Consider the following 14,923-nt stretch of genomic DNA (forward strand, 5'->3'; position numbering starts at 1 on the left):
AAATCTTTTTAGAATTAATTGGTGTAAAAACCGGGAGTCCAGGGGAGGGTGAGAGGGACAGTATCACCAGAAAACCTTTGTGGGTGGGCTCTTTACTCAGGTTAGTATACAAATAAAAAGCTACAGTCACAGCAGTTTTATTTGCAAATGACCAGGTGAATGTGGAAACGGAAAGCAGCTCCCACGAGAGGATCAGCAGATGGAGTGCCTCTTGAAAGGAGGGGACAGTGACCCAAGGTTTTCAGGATGGTCTTGGGATTCTCAGCGTGCCCTAGGCCCCTTCTTGTCTACGTGGAAACTTGCAGGGAAGATGCTCCCCACTGGTAGCCTCTCAACCAGTAAGGAAGTGGATGACAATTGCTGTACGACCTACTTGAAAGTGTAGTCAAGGTTTTAGCAGGCTTGGATAATTTCAGATACATTAATTTCAAAGCTCAGAAATAGCAAGGAAATAATAAGGATTGTGAAATTTTTATTTTTTTATTTAATATCTTCTATATCTCTATTCACACTTTCAACTTCTCATTTTGTTAACCAATGGTAAATATATCAAAGCTTATAATTTGATCTCATCTACCTTGGATGTACCTTATGTTCTTTTGTGTATCTTTATTTTGTTCCCATCCATTTCTTTTTAAACTCATGTTCAGGTGCAGGTTTTCCACAATTATTTCCATTTGAAGGCTTAGGGTTTTTTTCCCCCCTTAAGCCTTATTTATCTGTTTGAAAGCCTGAGTTACAGAACAGAATGAGAGACACACACACACAGATATCTTTCATACGCTGATTCAGCTTCCAAATAACTGAGATGGCTAGGCCTGGGCCAAATGGATGCCAGGATGCTAATCTCCCATGTGGGTGACTGGGGTCCAAGCCAAGTGAGCCACCTGCTGGTGTTTGTCCGGTGGAACTAGCAGGGAGCTGGATCAGAAGTGGAAAACCAGTACTCATCGAGGGCCCTGATGGATGCCAGCGTGAAAGGCAGAGGCTTAACCTGCTGTGCCAGGCAGTGGCCCCTTGAAAACTGAGTTTTAAAATTCAATTAATGATAGTTTCTAAGGTATTTAATGTGGTGTGTACTTTTTTTCATGAAGAAAAACAAGTTTCAAGTTGCATTTGTTTAAGTGAGTTTTTTCTTCTACAGATGTGACTCTGAAAATCGTTACGTTGGCAATCCACTTAGAGGCACATGTTATTGTAAGTATTTACATTTTAAAATTCTTAAATTAGTTTTTTTATTTTAGAAAATGAGTTGTCTTGAATAACTAAAATTATCCTTATTATTTTCATTTCTTAATTATTATAATGCAGCTAACTATGGTTTTTCAGAAAAGGCAATGCCATTTTGCTGGGTTCTGCTATTTGCGTTTGGTGCATTTTTTTCCTATTCTTTATATTTTTGCTATTCTTAGCCTGAACATATATCAAAATATGATCTTGAATACACTTAGATGGTTGGGTGAAATCTTTTTCCTTATCATTAGTTTTTAAACAACTAAAATTTTATGGTACAGTTTTTCTAGGGATTAATTTTGTGCATTACCAAAAAAAAAAAACCTACAGTGATTAGTATCAAAGGATAGTTCCGTTGGGGCATGATCCTATGGTGACTGTCTGTAACTTTTAAAGACAGCTGTCCTGTTTCTAAATTGTGTATCAGCTTGCATTCCACCAGTGGTCTGTGAAGCTTTGATTTTTACACATTTTTCAACCCTTTGTTCAATTGTTCTTACAAATCTTACAAACCATTACACAATGGTCTCTAATTCTCATTTTTATCTGCATTTCTAATGTCTTATGATAAGTATCTTTTCATGTTATTATTTGTCATTTATAAATTTTATTAGGTGAAGTATCTGTTATTGTGTCATTTGTATTTTTATTACTCAGTTTTCAGGATACTTTATACCTGGACAGAAGTGCTTTATTTAATAGATGATTCAAAAGTATCAGTGTTTATAGTTCTCCTTTTCATTCTGTTAGCACTATATTTTGTGAACAGAAATTTTCAATTTAGATGAAATCCAACTTAGCACTTTTGGTTTTCTGAGAAATCTTACTCAAAGGTCAAAGGTTTTCCAAAGTGTTTTGTATATAAGTTTTGTATTTGTGAGGCTTTTGAATGCATGTATGACCCATTTTAAGTTATTGTCTACATACACTATTGGAAATGAACATATATTAGAATGTAAATATTCAGAATTTCAGTACATACAGAATTTGTTTGTCTTAGGTAGATTTGAGTCATTGTGCACCTATTTAGAGTGTAAGCTTTTTCTATTTATGTGAGGTCTTTTTGGAGTCTCTATTTGTTTATATTAGTCTTTTTCTTTTTCTACTTTTAGGCCAAGATAGAATTTTGGATTAGCAAGTTTGGGGTGAAATTGACACTTTAAGTATAGTAATTCTCTCGACTTGTTAAAGTAGTACATAGCTTAGTTTTTAATTTTATATTTATTTAACATTTGGCTTTGAGTATACACAGTATATAAAGATACATATCGACTTTTTTTCCCTTTGGTCAACAGAGATACTAATATTAAAGAGAGGAATTTGTTCCCATTGAGAAATAGTTATTGTTTTATACATGGTGTGATTCAATGAAAAAAAGCATTTCTACTAAATACCTGGTGATGTGATATCCACATAATTTTTATGCTTTCTCTCTGTATTAACTCCAATAAATAACAGAAAAGTGAGATTTCTGTCCTTTTAGGCCTAGCCTATTTCATTTAGCATAACTATGTCTAGTTGCATCTACTTTGTTGAAAAATCTAAGGATTCCATTCTTTTTCCTGGCCTAATAATATCCACAGTGTACATATAACACATTATCTCTATCCAGCCCCCAGGGTATGAGTATCTAGGTCATTCCTAATGTTTACTATTGTGAATTGAACTTTTACCAACACATGTCTCATATGCTGATTTTATTTTCTTTGAATATTTTTCCAGGAGTGAGATAGCTGCATTATATGAAATCTCTACTTTTAATTTTCTAAAGATTCTCTGTAAATATTTCTCTGTAATAATTGTACCAACTTGTGTTTCCACCAGTAGTATTTTAAGATACTCTTTTCTCCATAACTTCACCAGCAATTGGTATTTTTATTTTTGTATATCACACATTCTGGTTCTCATGAGGTGGCACCTCATTATGTTTTTTATTTGCATTTCTCTGAGTTTCCATGTTTCTACTGGTCATTTGTATTGCATCCTTTGGAAAATGCATGTTCATATTCTTTACCATATTTTAGCTGCATTGTTTTGTTGCTGTAGAGTTTCTTGAGTTCTTTATACATGTCCTGGATTTTAATTGTCTGTGACATGCATTTTTTCCCCCAAAGAAATTGTTTTGATTGCCTGTTCACAGTGGTAGTTGTTTTCTTTGTTGAGCAGACTGTTTTTGCTTTTATTGCTTGTGCTTCTAGGATCATATCTAAGAATCCTTTGCTAAGGCCAATGTCAAGCAGCATTTATCCTATGATTTCCTGTTATAATTTGATTATTTCAGATATTATGCTTAGATACTTTTTCTATTGTAAGTTGATTTTTGTAGAGGTTGTAGGATAGAGGTCTTGCAACATCATTTGTTGAAGAGACTGTCTTTTTTCAGGGGATGTTTTTAGTTCATTTGATAAAGATTAACCAATTATAGATATGTGGGTTAATTTCTGGGGTTTCTCTTTGATTGCTTTGGCGTACATGTCTATTCTGTTGCCATATTAGGATATTTTGATTATGATTGCTTGCAGTGTTTCTTGAAATCTGGTATTATGATGTTTTTGGCCTTGTTTTTATTGTGTAAACTTGCTTTGATTATTTATATTTACATATGAATTTGTGGGTTGCTTTTTCTAGATATGTAAAGAGTATCCTTTGAGTTTTACTGGGATGACATTGTAAATTTCTCTAGATGGGCCTGGAAATTCTGATGATTCTAGTTTTTGTAGTCTATAAATATGGAAGATTTTTCCATTTTCTATTTTTTTCATATTAAAGTTCTGTAATTTTTATTGTAGAAATCTTTCACATCATTGGTTAATCAGCTTTAGATATTAAAATATTTCCGGACTGGTCTGTGCCATAAGCTAGGCTTCTGCCTGTGGCATCAGCATTTCATGTGAGTACCAGTTATTTCAAGCTCACTCCCTGCTTGTTGGCCTAGGGAAGCAGTGGAAGATGGCTCAAGTCCTAGGGTTGCCACCCCCACGGAAGAAGCTCCTTGGTGCTGGTTTGTGATTGGCCCAGCTCTGGCCTTTGCAGCCATTTTGAGAATGAACTAGTGAATGGAAGATCTTTTTCTCCCCTTCCTTCTGTACCTCTGCCTTTCAAAAAAATAATATTAGTAAAGTTTTTTGGTAGGTATAATGCATGAGACCTTTCTCAGCCAGAGCATTATTGACATATAAGAATGCCATTGATTTTTGTTGCTGATTTTGTATCCACAGCTTTTCCAAATTCTCTTCTGAGTTCTGAAAAGCTCTTGTGGAGTCTCTTGGTTCCCCTGTATATAGGATCATGTTATGTGCAAGCAGGAATAATTTGATTTCCTCCTTTCCAATTTGTATTCCTTGGATTTATTTTTCTTGCCTCATGTGTATAGCTAAAACTTCTAGAACTACATTAATAATAGCGGTGTGAGTGAACATACTTGTCTGATTCTAGATGTTTATGGAAAGGCTTTCAGCTTTCCCCCATTCGATGTGATGATGCTGATGGGATTATAATATATTGCCTTGATTGTGTTGAACTGTCTTCTGTAAACAGTTTTAAAATACATTTATTGTTTTCCATGATACAGTTTTATAGTTGTAGGGTTCTTCCCTCCCCTTCCTTCATCTTGTCCCATATTCCTGCTTTTATTCCCCAATTCATCACAGTAATTTAGTCCCTTAGTAACTTTCTGCTATTTACGTGTATTATGATGTAGTAGGTATAGTTAAAGGTAGAAAAATCAAGTATCATGCTATACAAGTGTATTTACATGTTTCAAAATGGGAATCGTGCTTTTATTTAGGAGTAGAGATTCCTGTGGTCTATTACACTGCTCATCTGTGAAAAAAAAAAAAATATATATATATATATACTTGATTACCTATATTTATTTTGTAATTTGCCTAAAGGCTGTCTTAGAATACATATGAAATTTTTCCCTTTGTAGAAGTTTTTTAATTATGAAAGGATGTTGTATTTTATCAAATGCTTTCTTAGCATTTGTTGAGATTATTATATGTTTTTTATAATTCACTGTGCTAATGTGTTATGTAACAATTACTCATTCACATATGTTGAACCATCACTGTATCCCTGGAGTTAATCCTGTTTCGTTGGAGTGGAAGATCTTTCTGTTGTGTTACTGGGTTCTAGTTGCTCTATTGGCTGCTCTTTTGTTGTGTAGTTGCGCATATGTGTTCATCCAGGAATACTGGTCTATTGTTCTTTTTTTGTTGTAGTACCCTTCCCTGGTTTTGAAATTAAGATAGTGTTGCACACACAAAATGAGTTTTTAAGAGTCCCCTCTCTTTCAATTATTTTGTATAGGTTAAGAATTTCTGTTATATTCCTTTGAGTTTGGTGAAATTCAGCAGTGAAGTCTTCTGGTCTGGGGTTTTATTTGCTGTTAAATTCTTTATTGCTGATTCCTCTCAGCATTTTCTATTGGTCTTTTTATTCATTCTGTGTATTCATATCTTAATTTTGATAAATTATGTGTGTACAGAGAACAATACATTTGTTTCGGGTTTTTAAATTTTTTGATGGTAATTGTTTCTAATAATTCTTAATGAGTCTATGTATTTGTAACATTTCCCTTTTCATCTCAAATTATTTATGTGTTTTACCTTTTTAATTGGGCCAATTGTTTGTCAGTTTTACTTTTTTTTTTTTCAAGGAACTAGATCTTCATTTACTAATCTTTGTAGTAAAGTTTATGATTTCTGTTTTTTTCTATTTATTCCCTATTTTTTAAATTATTTTCTTTCTTTTTCTGGTTTTTAGTCCTTTTTCCTTTTTCTCAGGTACTTGAGATATAATACTAGATTACTTATTTGGCGTCTTTTTCAGTTTTTTTGATATAGTCACTTATTTCTACGAACTTTCTGCTTAACACTATTTTTGATGTATTCCATAAGTTTTCATGTGTTTGGTTTTAATTTTCATTGTTGTCAATATCTTCCATTCTCTAGTTCACTCTCTAGATGACCACGATGGCCAGTGGTGGGCCAGACTAAAGTTAGGGGAGAGGAGCTTCATTTGATTCTTCTGTTGGAATGGAAAGGATCCGGATGTCAGGGCCATCTGCTGCTTTTCCAAAAGGCCTTTTGCAGGGAGTTGAATCAGAAGTGGAACAGCTGGGACAAGGTGGCACGCATACAAGATGCCAGCTTCACAGATAGTGTTTTTACTGATTACACCACAATGTATACATTTAAAAAACTTTAATCTTTACTTTTCTACTTTTTTTTCAAGAAACCTGGATTTCTTTTGTAGGAAGATATTTTCTTTTCCTGAGTTAAAAATTATTATTTCTTTTTGACTTTTTAAAGAAAGATTATTTATTTAAATGAACAGAGTTTCTGAAGGAGGGAGAGATAAGGTGATGGAGAAAGGGAGAGAGTTGAGAGAAAAACTAAGAGAGCAAGAAAATGTGTTTCCGCTGGTTCTTGCCTCCGATGCCTACAATAGGCAGGCCGGGGCTAAATTAAAACAAGGAGACAAGAACTGTATTTCTGTCTCCCACGTGGGTGTCAGGGACCCAAGTGCCTAGGCCTATCATCTGCTAGTTCCTTTGGATATAAATGGGAAGTTGGGTTGGCAGTGAAGCTGCTGGGACTTGAACTGGCTCTGTGATGTGGGATACTTGTGTAGACAGTGGCAGTGCAGCTTGCTGCTGCATATAGCAACACCTCTTTGATTTTTTTGACTCATTAATATTTTGTGTGTGCCAAGGTGTTATCTGTTTACAATTTTAAATCTATCATATAGGTTATATTGCAATTTTATAAATATTTTAATTTGAGCATTTATATTGAATACTAAGAAAATTTTTATTCTGTATCAGTGCTGCCAATTTAGTATAACAAATATAATTTTAAATTTTTAGAAGCTTAAAATGAAAGGAATACATGAAATTAATTTAATAAATTATTTTATGAAACTCAGAGTATCAATTTTAATTTTGACATGTGTCAGAAAAAATATTTAATGAAATGTTGCATTCAAAATGTTATGAAATGTTTGAAAATCTACTTATATTTGTACTTATATCACACCTTAATTCTAACTGGTACATTTCACCTACCCAATAATTACATGCAATTAGTAGCTGAAACTGTAACAGCACACCTCTGTAATACAGTATCCCTAGTCTGTCTCAGAAATGTCAAAAATGAGCCAAAAGCACTAGATGGCAGTCTTGTCATTTTTTATGAGACTTAAAGCTTTAGAATTTTCGAAAGAAAATGGTGATAAAAAGAAAAAGTAATTTTTTCATGGTGTAAATGGAAACCATTCGAAGATTAGGCTAAAGTTTAGGAAGCAGCTACGTATTGTAATTCGATGCAGTTGTGTGTAATGTCATATTAAGTTGATTGAAAGTTGCACACGAAGGTGTACACAAGCAGTGTGCCTCAGGAATTCAACCTTCAGGTTAAAAGCAAAAGTAGGAAGCTGTCAAGCTTCATCTCCAGACATCTTCCAGTGATACCTAGTCAGTACAGACCATGTCGATGTTGAATTGTTTAGTTTGTACTCAGAAATATAAAAATAGTGTAGTTTCTTTTTCAGGAAGACACGACATTATTAAAATAATCTTAATGAAGAACACTTTAGGCATATAATGAAAGATTAGACCGGGAATATACTATTAAAATGATGTATTTGAGAGAGTAGAATTCTAGTACATGAAAGTAGTCAGTTTCTGCAATGTGTATTTCAAGCCATTGTTATATAAAGTCTTTTAATATATGTTATTGCCTAAAGCGGTAATTACAGTGAATTAGTTTGTTGCCAATTCATCTCACATATTTTGATTTATTTCACATTTTCACCCTTTACAAATTGCAATTTTTCTTTCTTTTTTTCTTCCCTTCCTCCTTCCTTCCTTCCTTCCTTCACTGTTAGGATTTTGCACTGACGTTACACAACACATACTGAAAATAAGAAACATAATTACTTCCATTACAGTAAATGCTCATCTCAAACAAGACTCAACATAAAACCGTTTATAATACTGAAAAATCAAACTGCTTACCATTTTATCTCATTATTAATCCTTGCAAAATTAATTGTTTTATCAAATGTTTATGTATTAATCTGAACATTTATTATTTTTTATCGTAAATTATTTTTCCTTATAGAAGCATAGTTCATCACTTAGCATAATTTATTAAATTCAACATAGTTTTTTCCCCTCAAAATTGTATACAATTCTCTCACTTAAGATAATGGTAAGGCCGATGAACATTTATCAAACACACACTGTGTTAACTGTTATAAGTGTTATATATTAATTTGTTGTATTAATCTTCAGATGAGAAAGGGAGGCTTATTTTTCCCTTTTGTATATAAAGAAACAGAGGCATATACAGTTTAATTAATTTGTGTAAGATTATACAGCTAGAAAATGTATACCCTGAGTAGTATGGGCTTTAGTCCCCACTCTTTTCCATTTATTCACTTATTTACGTATTTATTTTGATTTATTGTTGTTTGAAAGTCAGAATTACAGAGAGAAGGAAAGATAGAGATAAAGATCTTTGGTCATTGATTAATTCCCCAAATAGCTGCAATGACTGGAACTGAGCTGATCCAAAGTCAGGAGCCAGGAGCTTCTTCCAGATCTCCCATGTGGATGCATTGTCCTAAGGCTTTTGGTCACTCTCTGCTGCTTTTCCAGGCCACAAGCAAGGAGATGGAAGGGAAGTAGATCAGCCGGGATGTGTACCGCCGTCCGTATGGGATCCCTGCATATGCAAGGAAAGGACTCAGCAACTAGGCTGCCACGCTGGTTTCAGGGCACACTCTTAACTATAGTGATTTAAAAATTTACTGGGGAAATAAGAATTAGTAGTATCTTTAAAGTGTTTTTTTTTATATTTAAAATAAAACCACTGTGTTGAAGAAAATGAGAATCTGAAGAATTAGAAAATTATAACATTTTGTCACATGACAAATTTGCTGCATTTATGATTCAGAAAGGCCAAGTGACACTGCGAGAGGGAGAGCCGGAGAGAAAGAGGATCTTCCGTCTGCTGGTTCTGGTCTGGCCCAGAGGAATGCCAGGAGTCAGCCACTCAAATCGCGCAACCCAATATTTGGGGCATCATCTTCTCTTTGCCCTGCTTGTTTGCAGGGAGCTGGATCAGAATTGAAGCAGCCAGTGCTTATACTCCTGCTTTATGGAATGCCATTTTCTCAGGCAGTGTCTTAACCCGTCCTACCAGCCGCAGTAGCTGGAATCCTTGTTTTGTAACTGTATGAATGAGCATTTTTATTGATGGATTGCTATGCCTGAAAATGTTCAGAGATCATTGTTTGGAGATTAATTGTTATAGGGTATCAAGTAAATGTTCATTATGGACATAAGATAATACTGATAATAACTCAAAAACTTTGAGTACCAATTTGTAATTTAGAGAAAATGTAGCTTCAAACTTAAATGATAATTATGTAACTTTTATTTCAAGTAAATTTAAGCAATTATCCATATGAAATTGCAGAATAATTAAACGTGTAGCTATTTGGAGAGATCCTGAACAAAGGAAGGCGCCTTCTGCGGAAGTTTGGCATATTATTTGAAAACTTCTTAATTACAGGCTTTCGTGCTCATCATGCACTCTTGTTTATTCACTGGGGAAAAAAAGATCAATGATTTGAAATGTGTGTGTTGAACACACAGTAATTTATTTTCAAAGTTTGGATAAATAATCTGTGTTTTTTTCTTTTCTTTTTTTGTGATGTATTTAGCAAATATTGAGCTTGCAAAACTTTTGCAATGGATTTTTCTTTGGAATTGTTCTAAATGTTCCAGGCTCAGTAGAAATTGTTAATGTTTATAAGCATGGGGAGTCCTATTCAACAAAAAAGTTGCAACTAGTATTTATTCAATATTTATGTAGAAAACAATGTGTAGCTTATATTTTTTAATACTCACATGGGTGGTATATTTTTCCTCTCTAATTTATTTTCGGAAGAGTTAGACTTTTTGAGCTTGGGGGAAATGTCAGTTACTAGAATTTACTTACTTTTGTTTATTCATTCTGCATATACTTATTGACTACCTGCTTTGTTAGACTCTGGGGATAGCACTGAGCAAAACAGGTTCTGCTCTGTTGAAGCTTATAAACTAATAGAGAAAACAGATATTAAGCTGGTTACACAATTACCTAGGTATGAGAATTCTGAATGCGAATTACATATGTACTGGGAATATATTGTAAGACGATCTGACCTAATTTATGAAATAGGATGTAGGTGAAGTAAGAAAATTGGATGAGCTTTGATGAGATGGAGGAGGGATGGTGATGGTGGGAGGACCAGCGTCAGATATTAGCGCATGCCATGGTTTTTGTCTATAAAGAATATGCCATGGTTGATCGACTTAAATAATTTAGTCCATTAAGAGAAAACACAGGATCAAGGTAGACAGTCAAGAGACAAGGTCTATGAGATCTCTGTACAATCCAGGTTATGCAGTGTTTTATTTTACATGTAAGATTTGGGAAAGTAAATCAACATATGGAAGATACCTCTGTTCTTCTATGTGCATTTTCCCCACCTATGAACCCCTAATTCTTTCAAATAAATACTAGGTCTTAAAAAAAATGGCAGCTGGGCTTGGTGCCGTAGCCTAATGGCTAAAGTCCTTGCCTTGCACACACTGGGATCCCATATGGGCTCCAGTTCTAATTCCAGTGGTCCTGCTTCCCATCCAACTCCCTGCTTGTGGCCTGGGAAAGCAGTCCAAGACAACCAAAAGCCTTGAGAACCTGCGCCCCTGTCTGGGCTCCTAGCTTCAGATCAGCACAACTCCAGCCGTTGTGGCCGCTTGGGGCATGAATCAAGTGACAGAAGATCTTCCTCTCTGTCTCTCTTCTTCTCTGTATATCTGACTTTCTAATAAGGATTTTTAAAAAATCTTAAGAAAAAAAGAAAAGAAAAATGGCAGCCATTGAACTATCAAGGGTATTGAGATTAGAATAGAATGTTAAATTTTATTTTTCAGTTGCAGAGATAGGTTGCAAAAGGCAAGATTTCATTGATTTCTTATGTCAAAGAAGTGTTCTAGTGTGTAGGTACCAAGTTTTCTTCATCAGATCATCTATTGATGAACATCTGAGTTGATTTCCCAGCTTAGCTTTTGTAAGTTGAGCTGTTGTAAGCATACGTGTACAAATAACTATTTCATAAGTGAAATAGTGATTTAATTTCATCTGGGTAATTTCCAAGGGATGGAATAGCAGCGTTGTAGAGATCAATTTTCTGATGTCTTAGCACCCTCTGTACTGTCTTTTATGATTGTTTGACTACTTTTCAGTCCCACTAGCAGTGATTTAGAGTACTCCCCGCTACACATCCATAGCAGCATTTATTATTTGATTTTTAAATATTAACTATTCTTACTGGGGTGAGGTGAATCGTCTTTGTGGCTTTAATTTGCATTTCTCTGATGACTAGTGAGTCTGATCATTTCATCATAGTGATCTGGTCGTTTGAATTTCATTCCTTGATAAATGGATGTTCATGGCCATTGCCTTTCTGTAACTGGACTGTTTGTCTTGTTAAGTTTCCTGAGCTCATTATAGATTCTGGATGTTAAGCCTCTATCAGTTTTATACTTCACAAATATGTTTTCCTTTCTGTTGGGTACTTGTTCACTTTATTCATGGTTACTTTTACAGAAGCTTCTTCATTTGATATTATTTTTAAGTTTTGCTTGCCTCTTTTGGGGTCCTTTTCATATACATATATAAAATCTTTGCCTATGTTCATAGAATGTCTGTGATATTGTCCTCAGGTAATCTGATGGCTAACTTGACTTCTTTCTTTGCAATTTGAATCCCATTGATTTCTTTCTCTTACCTAATCAATCTGGATAACTTCTAGGACTATTGACTAGTAGTGGTGAAAATGGGCATCCTTGAGTAGGTCTGGTTCTTTTTCAGAATGCCTCCAACTTTTCTACATTCAGTATGACGTAGGCTATGTTTTTTTTTTTTTTCATGTTGTCTCGATTGTGTGGGGGAATATTCTTTCCACACTCAATTTGTCTCAGTTTTTCTTTTATCATGGAAGGATTTTGTATTTTATCAAATGCTTTTTCTGCATCTATGAAGATCATTATACGATTTGTTCTTTAGTTTGTTAATGTAGTGTAATTTATTGAATTCCAAATGAGGAACCATCCCTGCATACCTGGGATAAATTCCATTTGGTTTTGGTGAATGATGTTTCTGATGTATTGTTTGAGTCTGTATTTGCATTTATTTTATTCAGTGATTGGTCTATAGCTCTCTCTCTCTGTTGTTTTTTTCTTAATTTTGGAATTAAGGCATGGCTCACTTAATAGAAGGAATGTGGGGAGATTCCCTCCTTTTATTGTGGATTTGAATAGTTTGAGAGAATTGGAGTTAGCTCTTCTTGAAAAGTTTGGCAGGAGGAGAATCGCGATGGCAGAATAGGATAAGGACATTTTTAAACAGATCGAGAATCGTTAGCTATCTTGAAGCAGAGAGGGCTGATTCAAGGGAATAGCAGAGCACAGGCCAATGGCAGAGGGGCACCGGGAGACTAAAGGACCCCGAAAAGAACAGAGACAACAGAGTGGTGCTGCAGTGAATAGATAACCCTCTGACAATCAGTATGTGGCTATCTGAGCTCCGCCAGTAAACAGGTAGGAAGGGGAATTCACCGGGAGCTGAGCAGTTGAACACCGAGAAAGAACTGCCCGTCCTGCTGATTTGTGTGATCCAATCAGGAGCAGACAGAGCAGGGTGGATTTCAAAACCCAGACCCCCTACCTTCGTCAGGCACCATTTTGTGTAGTGAGGCAAAGGTTGTGGGATCAGAGTTAGACTTTTTGAGCTTGGAGGAAATGTCAGTTATTAGAACTTACTTACTTTTGTTCATTCATTCTGCATATACTTATTGACTACCTGCTTGGTTAGACTCTGGGGATAGCACTGAGCAAAACAGGTTCTGCTCTGTTGAAGCTTATAAACTAATAGAGAAAACAGATATTAAGCTGGTTACACAATTACCTAGGTATGAGAATTCTGAATGCGAATTACATATGTACTGGGAATATATTGTAAGACGATCTGACCTAATTTATGAAATAGGATGAAGGCTTTGGGACTGGAAAGTCAATAACAAGCTGTGCATGCATTAAGCTGGGAGTGTTTTCTGACTCAGTTCATTACTCTGATCCCACAGGGAAATGAGTACCAGCATCCTACAGTTTCCATCCCAAATAGGTTGGGGTAGCCTCCAGACCTAACAGCCAGCAGATCTAGAGCTCCACCAGTGCTGCATCAGCACCATTTTGTACAGTATGGCAAAGGCTCTGGCACTGGAGGGACAACAGTGAGCTGTGCATGCAGCTGGGAGTGAACTCACTGAGCTCAGTGCATTGCAGGGAAAAGAGTGCCAGTTTTGGCATCCTACTCGTCCCATCCAAAATAGGTCCAGGAGACAGTCAGACCTAACAGCCAGCAGGTTCCAGCAAGATCAGCACCACCAACAACCCAATTATTTAGTTCACCTTGTATCTCCCTTATCCTGGGAACTGCTTGAACGGTAAGAGGGAGAAAGGTTGTATAGGCAGTGGTTGGTGCAACCCCAGCATGAGATAACAGGAGGCATAAAGTGATGAGGCAGGAGCTGGGGCTATGGAGATCATGGTGGAAGCCTAACACAAGAGCTCAGACCTGAAACTTGCTGGAGGAATTGGCACAAGTTACTGCAAATGAAGAACTTGGTAACAACCTTAGTCAGTAAGTTCAAACTATAGACCTGTGGGTGACAAAGCTTAGAAACTTGAAAACTTCCCTAATATTGGGAAATAGAATATAGAAGGGGTGCAGAACTCCCGATAGAGTTGACCAAAAATGATCTTCACCTTGACACATGATAATCAAGCTCTTTGTTCTAACAAAAGGAAAAAGATCCTTTAATGTGCATGTGGAAAAAAGCAAATGACATATAGAGGAACCCCAATTAGACTCACATTTGACCTCTCAGAGGAGATTACACAGACAAGAAGAGAATGGATTGACACATTCCAGATTTTAAACAGAAAATTTGTCAGCCCAGAATAACATATCCAGCAAAGCTTTCCGTTGTCTTTGAAAATGAACTAAAATTCTTCCATAGTAAAGTTCAAGGAATACACTTCTTCCAGACCTGCCCTACGAATGATACTTAAAAATGTTCTTTTGACAGATAAAAGGAATAACACCCACCAAAACCAAAGTCAAATGTAGATAACATCCCAGTAAAATTAAAGCAGAAGACTAGATCAAACAATGAACAATCAGTTGCTTGAAAGACATGACCAAATGAGCACATGTTCATATTAACCCTGAATGTAAACAGCTTAAACTCATTAGTCAAACATCATAGATTAGTAGACTGGATCAAAAAGTAAAACCCATCTATCTGTTGCTTAGAGAAGACACATCTTACCAACAAAGATCAGCAGAAACTAATTCTCATGGATTGTGAAATTTTTGTTTTTATTTTAATTTCTTCAAAACAATTTTCTTATATTAGTTCTTCACTGACTCATAAGTCATAGAGTGGCATCATTTTTTTCAAGAAGGTTCTTGATTTTCATTTCTTCAGTGACATATTAGTCATTCAGTAGCATGTTATTTAACTTCATGGGGTTGTAAATTTCTATTTTTCTTCCTGTTGATTT

At 35.4% G+C, this 14,923-nt stretch overlaps 1 protein-coding gene across 2 annotated transcripts in view; it reads left to right on the plus strand.

Moving 5' to 3' along the window:
• Positions 1–14,923, plus strand: part of ATRNL1 (attractin like 1) — a 558,159-nt gene that overhangs the window by 179,767 nt on the left and 363,469 nt on the right. For both annotated transcript variants that reach the window (XR_009246557.1, XM_058671950.1), the window contains exon 21: positions 1,145–1,197. Coding sequence is in view for 1 of the 2 variants with exons in the window: in XM_058671950.1 (XP_058527933.1) it covers positions 1,145–1,197 (53 nt within the window). In the remaining variant the exon portion in view is untranslated. The remainder of the gene's footprint in view (positions 1–1,144; positions 1,198–14,923) is intronic.

This window comes from Ochotona princeps, chromosome 13 (genome assembly GCF_030435755.1).
Source record: "Ochotona princeps isolate mOchPri1 chromosome 13, mOchPri1.hap1, whole genome shotgun sequence".
Taxonomy (NCBI): Eukaryota; Metazoa; Chordata; class Mammalia; order Lagomorpha; family Ochotonidae; genus Ochotona; species Ochotona princeps.